This window comes from Nuphar pumila, chromosome 5 (genome assembly GCF_984573655.1).
Source record: "Nuphar pumila chromosome 5, dmNupPumi1.hap1.1, whole genome shotgun sequence".
Classification (NCBI taxonomy): Eukaryota; Viridiplantae; Streptophyta; class Magnoliopsida; order Nymphaeales; family Nymphaeaceae; genus Nuphar; species Nuphar pumila.
This window is the reverse complement of record NC_143253.1, coordinates 130552630-130568889: the sequence shown is the minus strand read 5'-3', so window position 1 is coordinate 130568889 and position 16260 is coordinate 130552630. Positions and strand designations below refer to the sequence as shown.

General features: G+C 40.5%; 2 protein-coding genes across 3 annotated transcripts; one reads left to right on the top strand and one right to left on the bottom strand.

Annotated features, from left to right (window-relative positions):
* Window positions 1-872: 872 nt before the first annotated feature.
* LOC149838731 (protein ECERIFERUM 26-like) lies at window positions 873-7996 on the top strand. The gene is made up of 2 exons (XM_090006773.1): window positions 873-1784; window positions 7005-7996. Exons 1-2 carry the CDS (start codon window positions 1347-1349, stop codon window positions 7842-7844), a joined length of 1278 nt encoding a protein of 425 aa, XP_089862899.1. The 5' UTR covers window positions 873-1346; the 3' UTR covers window positions 7845-7996.
* Window positions 7997-10543: 2547 nt separating this feature from the next.
* LOC149838730 (fructose-1,6-bisphosphatase, chloroplastic-like) lies at window positions 10544-16037 on the bottom strand. 2 transcript variants are annotated; one of them, XM_090006771.1, is made up of 3 exons: window positions 15510-16037; window positions 11940-12336; window positions 10544-11101 (listed from the first exon to the last, which is right to left on the bottom strand). In XM_090006771.1, the coding sequence occupies exons 1-3, from the start codon at window positions 15915-15917 to the stop codon at window positions 10689-10691; spliced, it is 1218 nt and encodes a 405-aa protein (XP_089862897.1). In that variant the 5' UTR covers window positions 15918-16037; the 3' UTR covers window positions 10544-10688. The 2 variants fall into 2 exon arrangements, with proteins under 2 accessions (XP_089862897.1, XP_089862898.1); XM_090006772.1 differs by having other exon boundaries at window positions 10544-11089.
* Between the last annotated feature and the right edge of the window lie 223 nt (window positions 16038-16260).

Here is a 16260-nt window from a genome sequence, read left to right as displayed (position 1 = left end):
TTTACCGGGTTTGGTTCATGTAATTCTTATCGGGTCGAGTATGCCTTTTTTTATATAATGGACTTGATTAGACGATCGGGTCCAAACCCGACCCGTTGACACCCTACTTCAAATAATTTGGGGCTCTCAAGTGGCTCTACCGAGAATTGCGTAGTGGGATAGGGGCCTAAGCTCTGTAACAAATATCGTGAGATTTATAAAAATCTTGTCGTGAGAAATTGCCTGAAAGTTTAAAATGACAATTTCTCACGAGATTTTCAAAATATCATGAGATTTATGAAAAAAATATAAAATACGGAGATTTAAATGCGATATTTTTTGTTTTAAACTGCTATTTATCATGAAAAAATAGTGTGTTTTTATTTTTAAACATTTTTATTAATAATTTCTTATAAAAATATATTTTCTATTTTTTAATTTATTTTTTTTATTGCCAAGATTTTGCCAAAAAAAATTCAATTTCTCGCGAGTTGTTGACAAACGAGATTTTGCAGAAAAAAACGTTTATCGCTATGGGCCTAAGACCATTGCCGGCAGCCTAGGTTCAAATCCCATGAGCGCCAATCCTGGCGTCTCCCTGAGCAAACTCTAGTGAAGAATTTATACATCAGTCTGGGCTGGATTTCGGCTGCCCAAATTCTGTCTTTTTACAGTGCTAATGTTAAGCACAGACCCATAAGATCAGATCAAATTCTTGGTCCAAATCGAGCACGGTTCCATGGTCATACTGGGATCTCATTGCAAGTGAATTTGATCAAATCAGACCGTATACATCAAGTAGAAAAGAGAGAGAATTGCGTATTAATTAGCTGTTGAGAGATATATTAAATAGCCACCTTCGGCTCTCAAATGGCTCTGCCGGTAGAATCGGTTCTACCTGTAGAAGCCTCCCAAATGGATAAATTCCATTGGTGATGGCCACCTCCAAGGGGCAGCTGTAGCACTTCTCAAAGCTTAGTTTGACGACTGTTTAGCATCTATCTAACTAGCGTTTGTCAGAACTTACTGTGTTACTGGTAGTAACGTCATACACTATTTTACATGCTTTCTTCCTTCTTAAAGGCAACACCTAAACCACACCCTCTCTGCAAAAGCAGCCTTCTTCTCTCTATATAACCACCCCTCCATCTCTCTAGACTACCAAGAGACTCCTTCTTCTGCTTCATATCTCTCTCTCTCTCTCTCTCAAGTCGAAACGGTGAGATATCTGATCTCTCTGAAAGCGATCATTTATCTTTCTATAAGACTGCATTCTCTCTCAGCAACCTTCGGTTTCTCTAAAGTTCTAAACAACTATAAGACTCCATTCATCATCATCATCTATCTATCTATCTATCTCTAGAGAGATGGTGTGTTCTAGCGTTTATCTAAGCGACATGAGGATCTCGTCTGTGGTGCCCGGCCATGTAACGGGCGAGAGCGTCGTCCACGAGCTCAGCGGCCTGGACCTCGCCATGAGGCTCCACTACATCAAGGCCGTCTACTTCTTCCCCAAGGAGCAGGTGCAGTCCATCGACATCTACCAACTCAAGAAACCTATGTTCCGGTTGCTCGATCTCTACTTTCCGGTGGCCGGCCGGGTCCGGAAGTCCGATTCCTCAGCCACCGGTTCTCCCCCATTCTTCGTCAAGTGCAACGACGGTGGCGTCCGGATCGTCGAGGCCAAGTGCACCAAGACCATCGATGAGTGGCTCAAGTCGGAAGAGCCGTCCTTCAACCGGAAGTTGGTCGCCGAGAACGTTATCGGCCCTCAGATCGGCTTCTCCCCGCTTGTTTTCATTCAGGTACGGATCCTCCTCAATTATTTCCAATTTTTTCTCAGTTTAACGGGAATTTAACCTGCATGATTTTTAAAGCATTATGCTCGTTCACTTCCCAAGAAATGCTTCAAATTGTCTTGGAGAACAGTTGCTATCAAATCGTGTGTAACTAATCTTAGGCTACGTTCAATCCCCAACACACATCTCACTTGGCGATGGTGCATCACATATAGATAGATGATAACGGGGCCCACACACATCTTCATCAAGTGAGATGTGCGGTGGTGATGGAATATAACCAGTACAGTCGAATAGTCTCGCAACATTTGCATTTAAGAGAAGTCTGTTTGAATTTTTGTTTCTTTTCCAAACCACAAAGGCACAAACCCCCTGCCTTTATCTTAAAAATTAACTATCTATTTTAAAAAATGTCATTCCATTCAATGGTATTTTAATCATTTCAACGAATCGAATAAATGTTAACATTAATATAGAAGGTTTATATATAGGGTTAATAGTTGGTGTTATCAAAGGCACTGAACTATTGATCTAGAAATCATATGTTCAAGCTTTATGGCATAGATGTGTTCAATATGAATTGTTTGCTAATGATTGGATCATGTTATTTCACTCAAAAAATTACTTTTATGAATCCTGTTATTTTAGTGCATTATGGGTCGTTGAATTTTGGTTTGTGAAAGAGTCCAATATTGGTTTACCCACTCTTGGAAGCCAATGATATGTATCGCGGGTCACGCAACACTAAATCAGATGTCAGTGATATGGAAGATCAGTGAGAGTGACATCAACCAGCAAGTGCGACCTACCTGCATTTGCATGGTTTAAATTGATTTTGAGAGAAACCAACCTCACAAAGGCCTTGGCAATGATAGGGCCTGACACAAACTATTGGCCTCAAACGCTATACCCATGCATTCCATTGAAATCTACTTTGATCTCTCTCTCTAAAAATTTAATTTCAGCCTGTTTGGAATCTAAGAACTGGGATAGGAGTTAATGCATTTGGCAAAAAGTTGGTCAAACTACCACCCAGTGGCTGTTTGGAAACTGGTAGCTGGGATGGAAGTTAATGCATTTGGAATGGGAAGTGGCATTGTATTTACACTAAAGCACACGTCCTGAAATGCCACTTCCCATCCCAGCTACTAGTTTCCAAACAGGGCCTAATGGTTTTTCTTTTAACAAACATTCATATAAGATTTGGGGTGAAGGGGTTATTGGTCATTGAGTAAATGAGAGAGCTATTTAAAACCACTGTCATTTCTACTTTTTAAGGTGCAAGGACATCAAGGCCCTGTTTGGAAACTAGTAGCTGGGATGGAAAGTTTCAGCTGGATTTGGCGTCAATTTCATGCTTTAGTGTAAATACAATGCCACTTCCTATCCCAAATACATTAACTCTCATCCCAGCTACCAGTTTCCAAACAGCCACCAGGTGGTGGTTTTACCAACTTTTTGCCTAATGCATTAACTCCTATCCCAGTTCCTAGATTCCAAACAGGTACCAACTGACTGAGGGATCGTGGTTCGACTAGGTTGGTTTCCTTCCTTCGATATTTTCTCTGCTTATTCATAAATGCAAGTAACTATCTTCGTTAAATTTGGATGGTGACAGCTTTTCACGTTTGCATCCCCCTCTGTCAGTGATTACCACAATTACTCTACGCTTTTTGTGGCCAAACACGACATTAATTACTTTCCTTTCTCACCTAGTCCTCAGGCACAAAGGATCCTTACCTCTGACGGTAAATGTCAGAGGATCTATGTTGATTGTTGCTGTCCAACTGATGCACCTGAACGGCTAAAATGAGTCTACATGCAGGTGAAAATGTGGATGGATCATAACCATTGGTTGGATGGACAGGATTAAATGTAAGATGGATTCCATCATATGTCAGATGGTAGGATCCATTCTTGTTCTCAGGACGAGTACCTTACACAAATGGGTTCCACTCAACCCCTATGTCATCTCTACCTTTTTTTATCAAACTGGACCCCCGAGATGTGATATAACATCATTCATTTAGTAAATATCAACATTTAAATCTCTTTTTTGGGTCATTCAAAAAATCAATGGTTGACAGAACACAAATTTTTTTTATCTCAATGACCTAATTGGGATATGATGTATGTTTTGGTCATACTGTATATAACCGATTCATCCGTGATATTCAATCCCATCCGCACATCACATTTGATACGGGGTGGGGGTTGAATATGACCGATGACCTAACTTGCCCACTTATGTAGGCTCGATAGCTCATCCTAGTTTCATAGAAGCGGACGAGCCCGAGCCGAGCTTTAACTGAGCCTAGCCCGAGCCAGATCGGTTCGGTGTGCATCCCTAGCTCCAGGTTTACTATCCAAGTGGGGGCCATTGAGTGAACTCTGTTATTGAATGTTATACACCTAAGACTGGCATTAACTGAGCTCTCCCGACTGGCCTTGTGTTTGGCTAGTAAATGGCTCATTGAAACCCCTTAGATAGGCTGTGCAAGCCTTACTGGGTATTCAGCTTGGCTAGGCTTTTATAAGCTCATTAACACAAGTAGTTACAAGTATATTTTAAATATATCTTAATCATAAAGTAGGTGGTAGTTGCCTAACTTTTCTGGTCTACCGTTAGCCTTATGGGCTTTTGAAGGTTTTTTCATGTTTTTCTTGAACCTAACCATACAGATGTGTTGGTTTTATGGGAATTTACTCTTGGATTGTTCAATTCTGACAAGTGGGTAGGTTTTTATATAGTGTAAAAATCAAAAGTCTACAATTTTTATAAAAAATTTAAGCTGAAAAATCATTTTTTATTGAAAAGCATTATTCAAGCGTTTATTCTTAGCAAATAAGGTATGCTGAACACATCTGCAAGGTCAGATTTGCGAATAATAACCTGAAAAACACCCAATGGCTCCTGGTAGGCTGGTGGCAAGCTAGACAAGTGGTAGGCAGTTTTTCCCTAATCATATACCAATAAAAGTGACTTATTTTGCTTAGTGAACATGACTATTTACAAGACAAAAGTATTCAGTAACGTCCTTGTCCCCTCCGGCCTAAATGCTTTGAAATAACCAATACGTCCATTAAACAATATGCCTTTATAAATTTTGTTGTTTTTATTTTTATTTTTTTGTTTTATGTTGTCAATTGTACAAAGTACTCACACTGCCATTCACATCCATTGCTGCAAATTGAACGGCCAGGAATTGCACTCAGAATATGGATCGCCTTAGGGGCATTCTTTCTGGTTCATCTTTGAGCATGCTTGTTTTAGAAAAACTTGGGATCGGATTTGTTGATTGATCCCTTATGTGCCACAGTCAATCACACCACAGCATTTTGAGTGTGGCTGCATTTTGCTGCAGTGGAGCGCATTGATTGGTTGATAGCCCATAAGGGATCACTTATGAGATCTTTAGATCCCCTCGAATGTTTGAAAGCTAGAAAGTGGTAGGAAAAAAATCCAAGTTAGAAAGAAAATGGCAACTTTTCCATTTAGTTCCAGACAATATGAAACTTTTGACATGAAATTCTTTTAAAATGCCTTGATTTTGATTTTGATATAAAAAATTCTATAAAGAATTTTCATTATAGGGCAGCTCTCACCCTAAGAAAAAACACTCATCTCATGATGGTTCTACTCTAACAGCTTTTGATATGAACCAGAAAGAATATCCCAGTCACGAGAGCTCAGTTAATCACACAAACAAGAAAAATATTTTCATTCGTTTTTTCATATCACACAAACAAGAGAAATTCTTGTACTGTTGGTTGGCAATAGGAATGTGACCTTTGAAACTTGGGAAGGACCAAGGTTTCCACTTCAAAAGAAAACACAAGGACCACTTGGTCTTTTGACATCAAATCAGGTACCCTATGCAAAACTACTGTTTTTAGTAGGACTGGGAAACTAGGCTAACTAACCGAGCTGCTTATTGCTTGGCTTGTAAAGAACCTGTTCAAGCTCTTAAAATAAGCTCAGTAAGCTGAACGTGAAGCAAAAGGCTCAGCTTGACTCATAATAGGCTCATTAAGCTGTAATAAATACATTTGATTTGTTGAGATACCTTAGCAAGGTACAATTTACATTACTATATAATACTATTAAACTAATGATTGAAATATAGTATTTTGGATTCCTTCAACTCCCTTCTTTAATCAGAAAAAGGAAAGAGAAAGGAAAAAAACAGAAGTTGCTAACTGCAGTTTGCAAGTTTCAATCAATAGAATAGAGTAATGCATAATGCAACTATTTAGTGTGATTCAATTACTATTCTTAATCTCAGTATTTTGTTAAAGCTTACTGCTTTCAGCTTTAAAACAACGTGTTTTATGTAATCCTACCACTTTCAGGTGTGTATCTTTTCTTAAATAAGCCAGTTGCAACTCATTACAGCTTCACATTTGGTGCAGCGCTATGAGCCTAGCTTAAACACTTCAAGATTGGCTCTTTCAGCTTGTTTACCAGCCTTTCTTTCTACACCCCAAAAAAAAACACTTGGGAAGCTAGGATCTTCCTTCTCATGAAAAGGAAAGGCCTTTCATGAGAAGGGGTTCGGCTTCTAAATAAGTACTGACAGCTCAATCTTTCCATGAGAATGTTTTCATAAGGAGGGAGGGAGGTATGAAAGGATTCAAACCTGAAAACTGGTAGGTGGTGAGAAAAAACAAATGCCCACTCGTGAGCGTATCTCTTTCTCACCATGATGATTTGATGTTGGTTTCATTCATGGTGAGAAAGCAAAATAAAAGATTGCTAGCTCATCAGTTTCCTATGAAAGTTGGTATGTAATAAATCCAGGAATAATTCCAGTATGTTGATTTTGGATCCATAGGAAGCTGTGATGTATCCTCACCGGGTGTAGGGGGAAGTCTTTAAGTGGTGGACTCTGTGAGGGCTTGGGTGTCTATGACCTCGCTCCAAATTTGAAATAGGATGGGTTTCATCATACATTCAATCCTAACCATCCAATCAACGGCTAGATGGTTCTGCTGGATGGTTAGGATTGAATGATTGATGGAACCATCCTATTTCAATTGGTGGGAGCCGTGTTAGACCTCACTCTGGGTTTACCTGGTTGGGGGCAGACCCATTAAGTGTCCTGGAGCCTTGGACGAATATACCCTTATTATAATTTAGGTTTGTAAAGGCCGCTTGTAAGCCTAAATCCCTGTGTCCCCACCATCTCTGTAAGGGTAATAATGTAATTTTGTGCTTTGCTGCAGTTCACCACGTTCGCGTGCGGGGGGCTCTCCGTGGGGCTCAGCTGGTCCCACATCCTCGGCGACGCCTTTGTGGCCTGCGACTTCCTGAACGTGTGGGGCGACATCCTGGCCGGAAACTCCCCCCCAATACCGCCTCTCCACTTCTCCAAGCCGGAAGCCCCTGTCGGAAAACCGCTAAAACAGGCTCCACTCGCCGTGAAACCGGTCACCACCGCGGAAGACCGCTGGGAGATCGTCAGCGGTGCGGCCATGGAGCACTCCTCCTTCCGCGTCAGTGGGGCCCAGCTGAGGCAGCTCAGATCGACGGTCGGGGACCGGTTCTCCCCTTTCGAGGCGATCTCAGCCGTCGCTTGGAAGGTGATCGCGAGGCTCCGAGGGGAAGGCTCCGTCCGGCGAGTGATCGTCATCCGGGAGGATCAGCAGGACGAGGGCCGTCCTAACCTTGGGAACGGACGGCAGGGAGTGAGGAGCGTGGAGATCGACTTCGACGCGCCGGGAGCTGAGTGGGCGGATCTGGCGCGCGCGGTGGCGGAGGGGGGAGCCGACGGGAGGAAGGAGATCGAACTGTGGATGGAGTGGAAAGGGTTCCCCGAAGTCCAGATGTACGGCGGGGATCTGACGGTGGTGGATCTGCAGGGGGTCAGCTGCTACGGGCTGAACTTGGGCGGGAGACAGCCGGTATTTGTGGATTTGTTCGTGGGTGGGGTTGGAAAGGAGGGATCGGTACTCGTGCTGCCCGGGCCCGAGCACGAGCACGGGGGGAGAGTGGTGAGCGTTTGCATGCCCGCCGACCAGATCGAGTCGGTTGTGCGTGTTCTCAAGACGGAGTTGGGTGTGTAGAAGAGTGTATGTGTGTGCGTCTTGCATGCATGTTTCTGGTATCTAGAGGTGTATGTGTCCTGCATGCATGTGGCTTGTGTGTGTGTGTGTGTATGCATGCGCTGCTGCAGTGTTAGCTTTGCTCGTCGAAGGTGTGTGTTAGTTTACTATTTTCTTTAAACAGAAAAATGAGACTCTTTTAGTTGTTAAATATTACTTACAAAACTCTCTCTTATTTTAATTGTTGTTATGAACAATGTTGTCAAAATGGTATCGGCTATCGAATCCTTTGGCCAACGATTCAGGTGAATCGGTACCTTGAGAATCATTCCGAATCGGCTAAAAAATAATTAAAAATATTCTATCAATCAGAACATGACAGGTGTTAAAAACATTAAAATAATATTAAATTTTTTAATTTTAAGTATTTTTTACATTTATTAAAAACAGCCGATTCAGGTTAGTATCGATCGTATTGACTTTCTGCCTATACGATACTATAAGAATCGGGCCGATTTGCACCGATACTGACATTGGTTATGAATACTTACCAAACTCTCTCTCTCTCTCTCTCAGTACCATGGTCGCTGAATTTTTTAAGAAAGAAAGCTTGCTTCTGAAGCGGGAAGCGTCAAGTTTATCTAAAAAAAGAGAAAGTATGAGCAAACTGAGAAGCCTAACACGCTTCATGTTTGTGAGGAAACTCAATTTTCAAAACGTTTCTAGTTCGCTTTTCCCTTGCTTTCTCAATTTTTTATGCTTTTCATATTAGTGTATTATTTTTCACCTGTCACACACTCCATCTTTGTGATACAGCCTCACTGCTGTAGGGCCCAACAGCAGATGGAGGGTAATCAGGTGCAGCAGCACACCAAAAGTGTGCAATCACATTGCACTTGATTGTTTGCACAATGGCAGGCCAGCAAGGACACTATTTCTTATTAAAGAGAATGACAATGACATGGGGCATTATTCATCGAGTTTTCTCGGGTATTCACTAATAAATCATTATGAGGGGTTAGCATTGGCTACCCTAGACTGTACCGTACTCTCTAACAAGAAATAATTGTTTTCTCACTTTTTGTTTTGGTTTGTTTTTTGGGCACATAAGTCCTAGGGAACTAATCTACACATTTTGTTTAGTTAAAACACATGTTTTAGATGGTCTGATTGTATTGTATGTGGCAAGTTATTTTAAGAGTTGCAAAAGTCAGAAGTTAATGCACCAAAACTTTACAATTTAAAGAAAATCATCTTTTTACATCGAATCCAAAGTAAGATTCCTAACAAACGAACTAGGTCAAATACATCTATAAAATCAGATTAGGAAAGTAAAACCTATTAATTATTTTGCTAGATAGCATGGTACTATCAAGGGTACCCAATACTTCTCCCCTGAATGAGGTCCACACCACCTTTAATAATTTGTACCAACTCGGGAAACCAAATAGCACTAGGCTTGTGATCTTTATTATGAAGAGAGTGCATCAATAACTCTTGGGTACTTGGGTCACACCCATCCGGGTTGCCTGAGTGGTAGCAAGCCTGGGGAGAAGGTGTCCGGGTTGCCTGAGTGGCAGCGAGGCTGTGCAGAAGGTGTCCGGGTTGCCGGGGTGGTAGCTAGGGGCAGTTCAAGAGAAGTTGATTTCATTGGAGGCCCATATTTCTCCACATATTTTTTTTTATTTGAGGCCCTCAGCATGTGCCATGTTCCATTGGAGGCCCTCAGCATCTGAAATATAAGCGTTATATATATTTTTTTCATTTGAGGCCCTAGGCGGGTCCTTCGTTTTAGGTTCGATTTTCACTGGGTGTGCGGGTGCCTTTCACTGAGATTACCATTTCACTAGAAAAACTGTCATAAAAAAATAAAAATAAAAACAAAAACTGGCCCCACCCAAAGATTACCCGCTTCGGTTGAGAAACTTCATCATAAAAAAATAAAAAATAAAAAACTCTTAGGTAGCTGGATCACATTGATAGGATAAATAGAAAAACTAAAGATGATATCAATCGACCTAACAACTAGACTCCAAGGGGTCGCCAAACCAGGTTTAAGTAACATCTGGTTTTTACAGAGTTGATTAGAACCTAGTCTTGTAAAAACCTACCTCCACCTAGATTTTCCAGTGGCAGTTAGCACCGCCTCACTTGAGCAGTAAGCTGTCAGGCTGGGCTCGCTTGGCATGCAAATGGGTTCAAGCTCAGCATGGGTTAAACCTAGCAAAGGTAAAGCATGGCAAAGCTTGTTTAAGCTTGACTGAGCAGAGTAGGCTTAGCTTGGCTTAATTTTTCTATTGCAGTCCCAATCCTTTCTTCTCAATATCAGCATCTCGCAATAAGAGAAAGAGGCATGGTATGACCTTGTCTTTCCCTACCACATAATTGTCAGTTCAATATTGCTGCGGAGAAGACTGAATTGCCTCATCTCGGCTCACTCTCAAGTCACTGAACTCATGAAGTCTTGTTTCTGTAGTGGACCAATTCATTGACATACGGCCGAGAAGTTTTTTATCAACAGAATGAAACCAAGAACTTGGCTGCACAAAACAAAAAGTGCCTCTAAAGTTTCTCGATGGAGTGAGTGAAACCTTATAGTCTTACCACTCGGCCATGCCGCCAAAAAATAAATGGGCGTAAATACTCTATTAGGGAGTTTCATAGGAAAAACCCCCTCTTTTAATATACTAAGATGCAGACACAGAGAGCTGAGATGGTACTGCTATAACTCATTCTTGTTTATTTTGAAATTTAAATGATTCCGTTACTACAATTCACAACCTTGGCCGGCACTCACTTGGCACTCAGACAGTAACTAGCATTGTAATAAAACAACCACAATTTTCTTGTTGTAACATACACTGTTCAGACTTCATATCCAGGATTTACCAACTGCTGAATGTCACCATAGCTCTCCAACTCTTCTATGTCCTCCAAACTTCCTAAAAATAGAGGAAGCCTTTGATGCAGCTCCACCGGTTGCATTGATAAGATCCTATTCTTACCATCAGAACCTCTTCCCCCTGCTTGTTCCACAAGAAAACTAAGAGGGCTTGCCTCATAAACCAAACGAAGGTGTTTCCTTGGATTCATTGCCACCCCACCATAAATCAACGTTCGATGAAGGTCAGCAACGAGTGAACAGATATAGCGTGCAGAATACTTCTTGGGATACTGACCTTTACCTTGCCTAATGTTGTCAATATAGAGTTTTAAACCTTCTGGCCAATCAAAATATCGTGCATCATTTACAGAGTAGATTTGTCCTGCCAATGTAGCTGTAATTCATTAATACAAGGATCATACAAGCAGGAAATCTTTAACTGAAAAAGATGCTATACACAAAGCATCAGAATATGTCAGTTGGATCAACAGGTTAACCTAAAGGTTTAAGTCCAAACATAAAGTTGTCTTGCAATATCTCCATAAACCAAGGATTTCTGACTGATGGATTCCGCTACCAGCTATATGTAGAAGGTGAAGCATCAGAGAGGTATTAGGAAACCGTGAAGAATCTTGACTACTTAATCTCTGACTTTGATACATATTGCTCTCAAGCTACACTAGCTGAGGACAACTTAGTCTACTTAGCAACACAGATGACACGGCCAAGCATTAACAGTGCATTAAGAATCAAGAGGTATAAAATTTTTCTGAGTTTCACTTGGAGCAACAGGGCCATTGTCAAAACAACAGCAGAACAAGTTTCTACGAGAAAACCAATGTTAAAATATGTTATGCATCAAGTACAAAATACAAATATTGAAGCAATTCATGCATGAATCAACATCGTATGAGGAAAAAATAAAAGGAAACATGTCCTTGAACTGAGGCAAAATTGAGAGAAACTGACCACGCTTAGATGCACAATATGATCTGTATACTAGCCTTTCACATGACCAGGAAGACAGCACAGAAAAACAGAACAAACAAACTTCCATCAGGAATGCATATAGATAAGCTACACATACAGAAAATGTGAGCAAATTTTGGCATATGCACCTGAGACGTGGCCACAATGCAATAAACAACAATTCATTTAAGCTGGTTGAAGACAACTTCAGAAATAATGTACACTCACTACAAGATCCAATGCAGCTTGTGATAAAATGTTACCTCTATGTGGAATCTCAATGGATGGATGTGTGAGAACAAAATCACCAGTTGAGTGATCCAATGTAAATGCATGTGTTCCTGTGCCAAAGGTAATGCAAAGTATCGTAGCTGATGAATACAACACATAGCCTGCAGCAACAAGCCTTGCTCCACTTTGCAGTGAATTTAGCAGTGCCTTCTCCTCAACAGGCAAATGGTCCAATTCCCGGAGACGGTTATAGATCCCAAATATTGTTCCAGTTGGAATTGAAGCATCAATGTTTCGAGAGCCATCAAGAGGATCAGTCACCACAACATAAGGGCCATCACCAGTTAACCAAATGGGAACATCATCTTCCTCTGATGCCATAACTGCAACTTTACCAGAGCTTCGGAGAGAGGACAAGATTATATCATTCTGTTGAACCCCAAAAAATATATCTAGTAAAGAAGATGATCCTTTGTTGGGTCACAACAGAATAGGAGATGATTTATTGTTAATTCATAGCCTGTTTCACATTGACATCAACAATGACATGATAAATGACACGTACATTTAAGAAAAAGATAGAGGACACAATTATAGTTTCATTTGAGTATTCTATAATTACATGTGGTGTTTAGGGTTCCAAATTTCTCACAAATTACTGAGTCAATATTTAAGATCATTAAAAATGCATAGGGGATGCCAACAACAGACTGAAAAAGAAAATAGCAAGAAATGATAAAATGAAGATCATAAAATAATGATGACACTGTGATCTTCATGTCTGACATAAGTTTTGTGTCCATGAGGTGTCATGCAGTCATTGCTCTCTCTCTCTCTCTCATACACAGAGTATCCACAAAATAGCTTAAAGACACTTTTGCACTATGTCATGGGGACACGACATAAATATATTTTTACATTAAAATATCAAAAAACTACTTTTTGATCAATTAAATTAAAAAAAATTTGTGTCATTGTGTCCCAGCATTAAAAAGTTTTGTCTATTCCCATTTCATTCTTGCATCAGATACCCATCCATGTCTGTGTCCATGTGACAGCTCTTAAACATACTATGGTGCAAGTAAACTTTTATTGTTCAAATAAAATGGGAAAAAAGTTCACGCAGAATTTCAATTTCATCCTAAGGTCGTAACCCAGACTATGAAAACAAAAGCAAATATATGTGACTCACCACCAGCAATCCATGCATCATGCGTGGTAAATGTGTGGTTCAAACTTCAAACTTCAAAATTCAGATTGGACATGAGCTTTGTCCAAGTACCAACTAAAGACTTAGAGTCACATCATTGACTTCAGTTCTTCAACAAAAAGTGCAACGAGACCCTAACCAGCTCATTCAAATCACATTGTAGGTTCCTTTGAGTGTGAATCCTGGGTTGGCAATGACCTATTACTGAGTAGTGTGAAAATGTACCCAAAAATTCTTGGTTGAGATATAGAGCTTCATAATGCTATAGACCTAACAGTCAAATTTTAAAGGCAAAAATATACAAAACTGCAAGTCTACAATCAACTATGCTCTTGACACTTTATATAATGGTTCCCAATTCAATAAAATCAACGCACTGCATCAGATATTATTATATTAAGTGTCCACCAAACTAAGCAACAACATAAATTGTTCTTAATAGCAGAAGATGGATGGAAAAATCCATTTCTACACATATTTATGCATGGTCACCAATATCAGTCGGTACACTTCCTAAGTGTATGATAGAATTTATTGGCAATTAACAAGAGGATTGGGACAGCAAAAACAAGCAAAAAAATCAATCCAGTATCTAGATTACCAATAAAATCTTCTTAGGAAAACCATATGGACTGCATGTAAGGAGAGAGACAAATCATGTCCCAACAAATTCACCAATTATGAAAATGAACCTAGTTTTCTTAAAGAACCTAGGTCCCAGGATCAATGGGGCAGTAAATAATTTGAGTAGCTTGAAAAATAAAGTTCTAACACAACAAAACAATAAACTGCATTTGGATCATTAAGACCATTTCAAGAATCATAGTGACCTCTCTGAAATGGCAGTAAGTGATAGGTTCCATGGAGCAATTCAGACTGTATTACAACTTCAGAACATAACCTACATCAGAATGACAAGTGTATAGATGATGCCACTATCAATGACGTTTTTGAAATCTCTAAATCAGTAATTAAATTAAGTGCAGAGCCAAAACATATTTGCAAAGCGAAGGCACAAGCCCGAAGTTACAATTATCTATCCAGCATACTTCTGTGAGCTGCCATGTAGATAAAGTTCAAATCACTTGAAACTGGAACATGAGCAGAACATTTGTAGTTTATTCAGTTCAATTTAAACAATTCTACAAGCACTTTTTGTCTTCTTTTATCTTATCGCTCTTGTAATATCGACAAATATTTTTCTCACTAGTGTTGCTTGCCTTAAGTATTGGGAAGTGATTAAAGAACACTTAAGCCTCTGTACTGTATGGCACATCTTGTGTGCCAAAAGTCTAGTCCTAGATGATCAGACGGTCATCTACAATGCCTTAAAGAAAAGAATGTACTGACGTGCCAAAAAGTGCATTAAGAAACTGCCAAAGTTTGATCTTACAATTCCAGTTTATTGAGGTGCTCCAAAAACTTTTGCCTGAATTGAAGCTTTTGAACGAAGGAAACTAAGGCTCTGTTTGGAAACTCTGTCAGAGGGAGTTGGAGAGTTTTTGTGGAATCCATGGCTCCCTCCTTTGTTTGGGAGAGTGGAAAAATGGGAGAAAGAGGAACTGGCACAGCAGTTGCCTCTGCCAGTTCTTCAATCCAACTACCACCGTGAGGAGGTGGTAGTTGTCAAATGCTGCACCAATTGCCCTCCCGATGGGCGCTTTCCAATTTTCGGCATCTCTTCCACTTACCAATGAGACCTTTCCAGTTATGTGTGAGGTAAACGCTCTCCATCCCAAACAACAACAGATGGAAGTTGGTGAATCCATGATCCGTGCTCCCAAACAACCTAAACAAAAACTGCCAAATCCACCGGCTCCTCATGCTGTTGTGGATTTCACAGCTGCACCGTCAGAGGTGGGTTTCCAAACATAGTCTAATAATAAGCACTCAAGAGTCAGGGGAAACAATCGATAAACATGAAAAGCTGTTGAATCACAGCCTCATAAGTTAAGGAAACTGCAATACGACACTGGCTAAGGCATTTGCACTTTTTTCTTCTCATTTCTAGTTCAAAAAGTAAATTCAGATCACTGACTTCACTCACAACACAAAAAGTCACATAATTCAGATGAATTGACGATATCTTCAAACCTCAAACCTCACTAGGACGAGAGAGAGAGAGAGAGAGAGAGAGAGAGAGAGAGAGAGAGAGAGATTCAATTGTCAAAATAGCAAAACATCCACCGTCACAATGAGGGAAGCAACTACAACGAACATGATACCAAACAAAAGGAAACCATCATTCGTAGACAAAGAATCACCAAACCAGAATTACATTCTTCACAATGCAAAACAAAATAAAATAAAAAAATAACAAATCAAGAGAGAGTAAAAACCAAAACGGCAATTTACTTCAACCAATTCAATCGAAAGGTAGAGAGTAGAGTACCGAAACGATGTCCAGGGGCTTGGGCTCATCACGCGCGCTACTAGCCCCCGTTTCACCGTGACCTTCATTCTCCTTCTTCTTGCTCTGCTTCTTCTGCTTCCCCAGAGAAGCATTCACGGGGGAAGCAACCAACGCCGCGATTCTCTTGCACGCGTACTGAAGATGATCCATCAGCACCACAAGATCGTCTCCCACGTGGGTTCCACCGCCGGCCATGAATCCCCCGAGGGTCTGCAGCTCTTCCCCATCGATACCCATCTTCGATTTCGCTCTAAAACGAGAAAAGGAAGACGTCGGTCGTTCAATTTCGAAGTTGGTAACTCGTTTTCCTCTTCTTGGTGAGAAGAATTGAGACGTTGGGGTGTGGTGGAGAGTATTGGAATTGGAGAAGAGGGTCAGAGAGTGCATGGTGGCCGATGTGAGGAAGGAGGACTGTTGGTCATTGGATTACGACGAGAGAGATTGTGGCTGTTGGTGTTCGAGAGAGAGAGAGAGAGAGAGAGAGAAATGAGGTCGAGGTTTGTTGGGGACTTGGGATACCAGAAGAACGGCCGCTGCAAATTAACGCGACGGAAATCTACTCATTAAAGGTATTATTTTAATATTGTTTAATAATTTTTACTGCACTTTAGTATTGTCTTAATCAAAATATATTTTGAACATGAAAATATAAAAAATTGTTTTTGTTGATTACAAATTTTTAAAATCCTTCGTCCTTGTGTCCTATGTAATTTGGACACAAGGACGCATA

Excerpts from the sequence above, each read along its gene's own strand:
- LOC149838730 (XM_090006771.1), bottom strand. The coding sequence starts at position 15,917 with ATGCACTCTCTGACCCTCTTCTCCAATTCCAATACTCTCCACCACACC. Across the intron at positions 12,337-15,509 it reads AGCCCCTGGACATCGTTTCG|AATGATATAATCTTGTCCTC; the intron begins GTACTCTACTCT and ends GGGGTTCAACAG. Across the intron at positions 11,102-11,939 it reads CATTGAGATTCCACATAGAG|CTACATTGGCAGGACAAATC; the intron begins GTAACATTTTAT and ends AATGAATTACAG.
- LOC149838731 (XM_090006773.1), top strand. The coding sequence starts at position 1,347 with ATGGTGTGTTCTAGCGTTTATCTAAGCGACATGAGGATCTCGTCTGTG. Across the intron at positions 1,785-7,004 it reads CCCCGCTTGTTTTCATTCAG|TTCACCACGTTCGCGTGCGG; the intron begins GTACGGATCCTC and ends GCTTTGCTGCAG.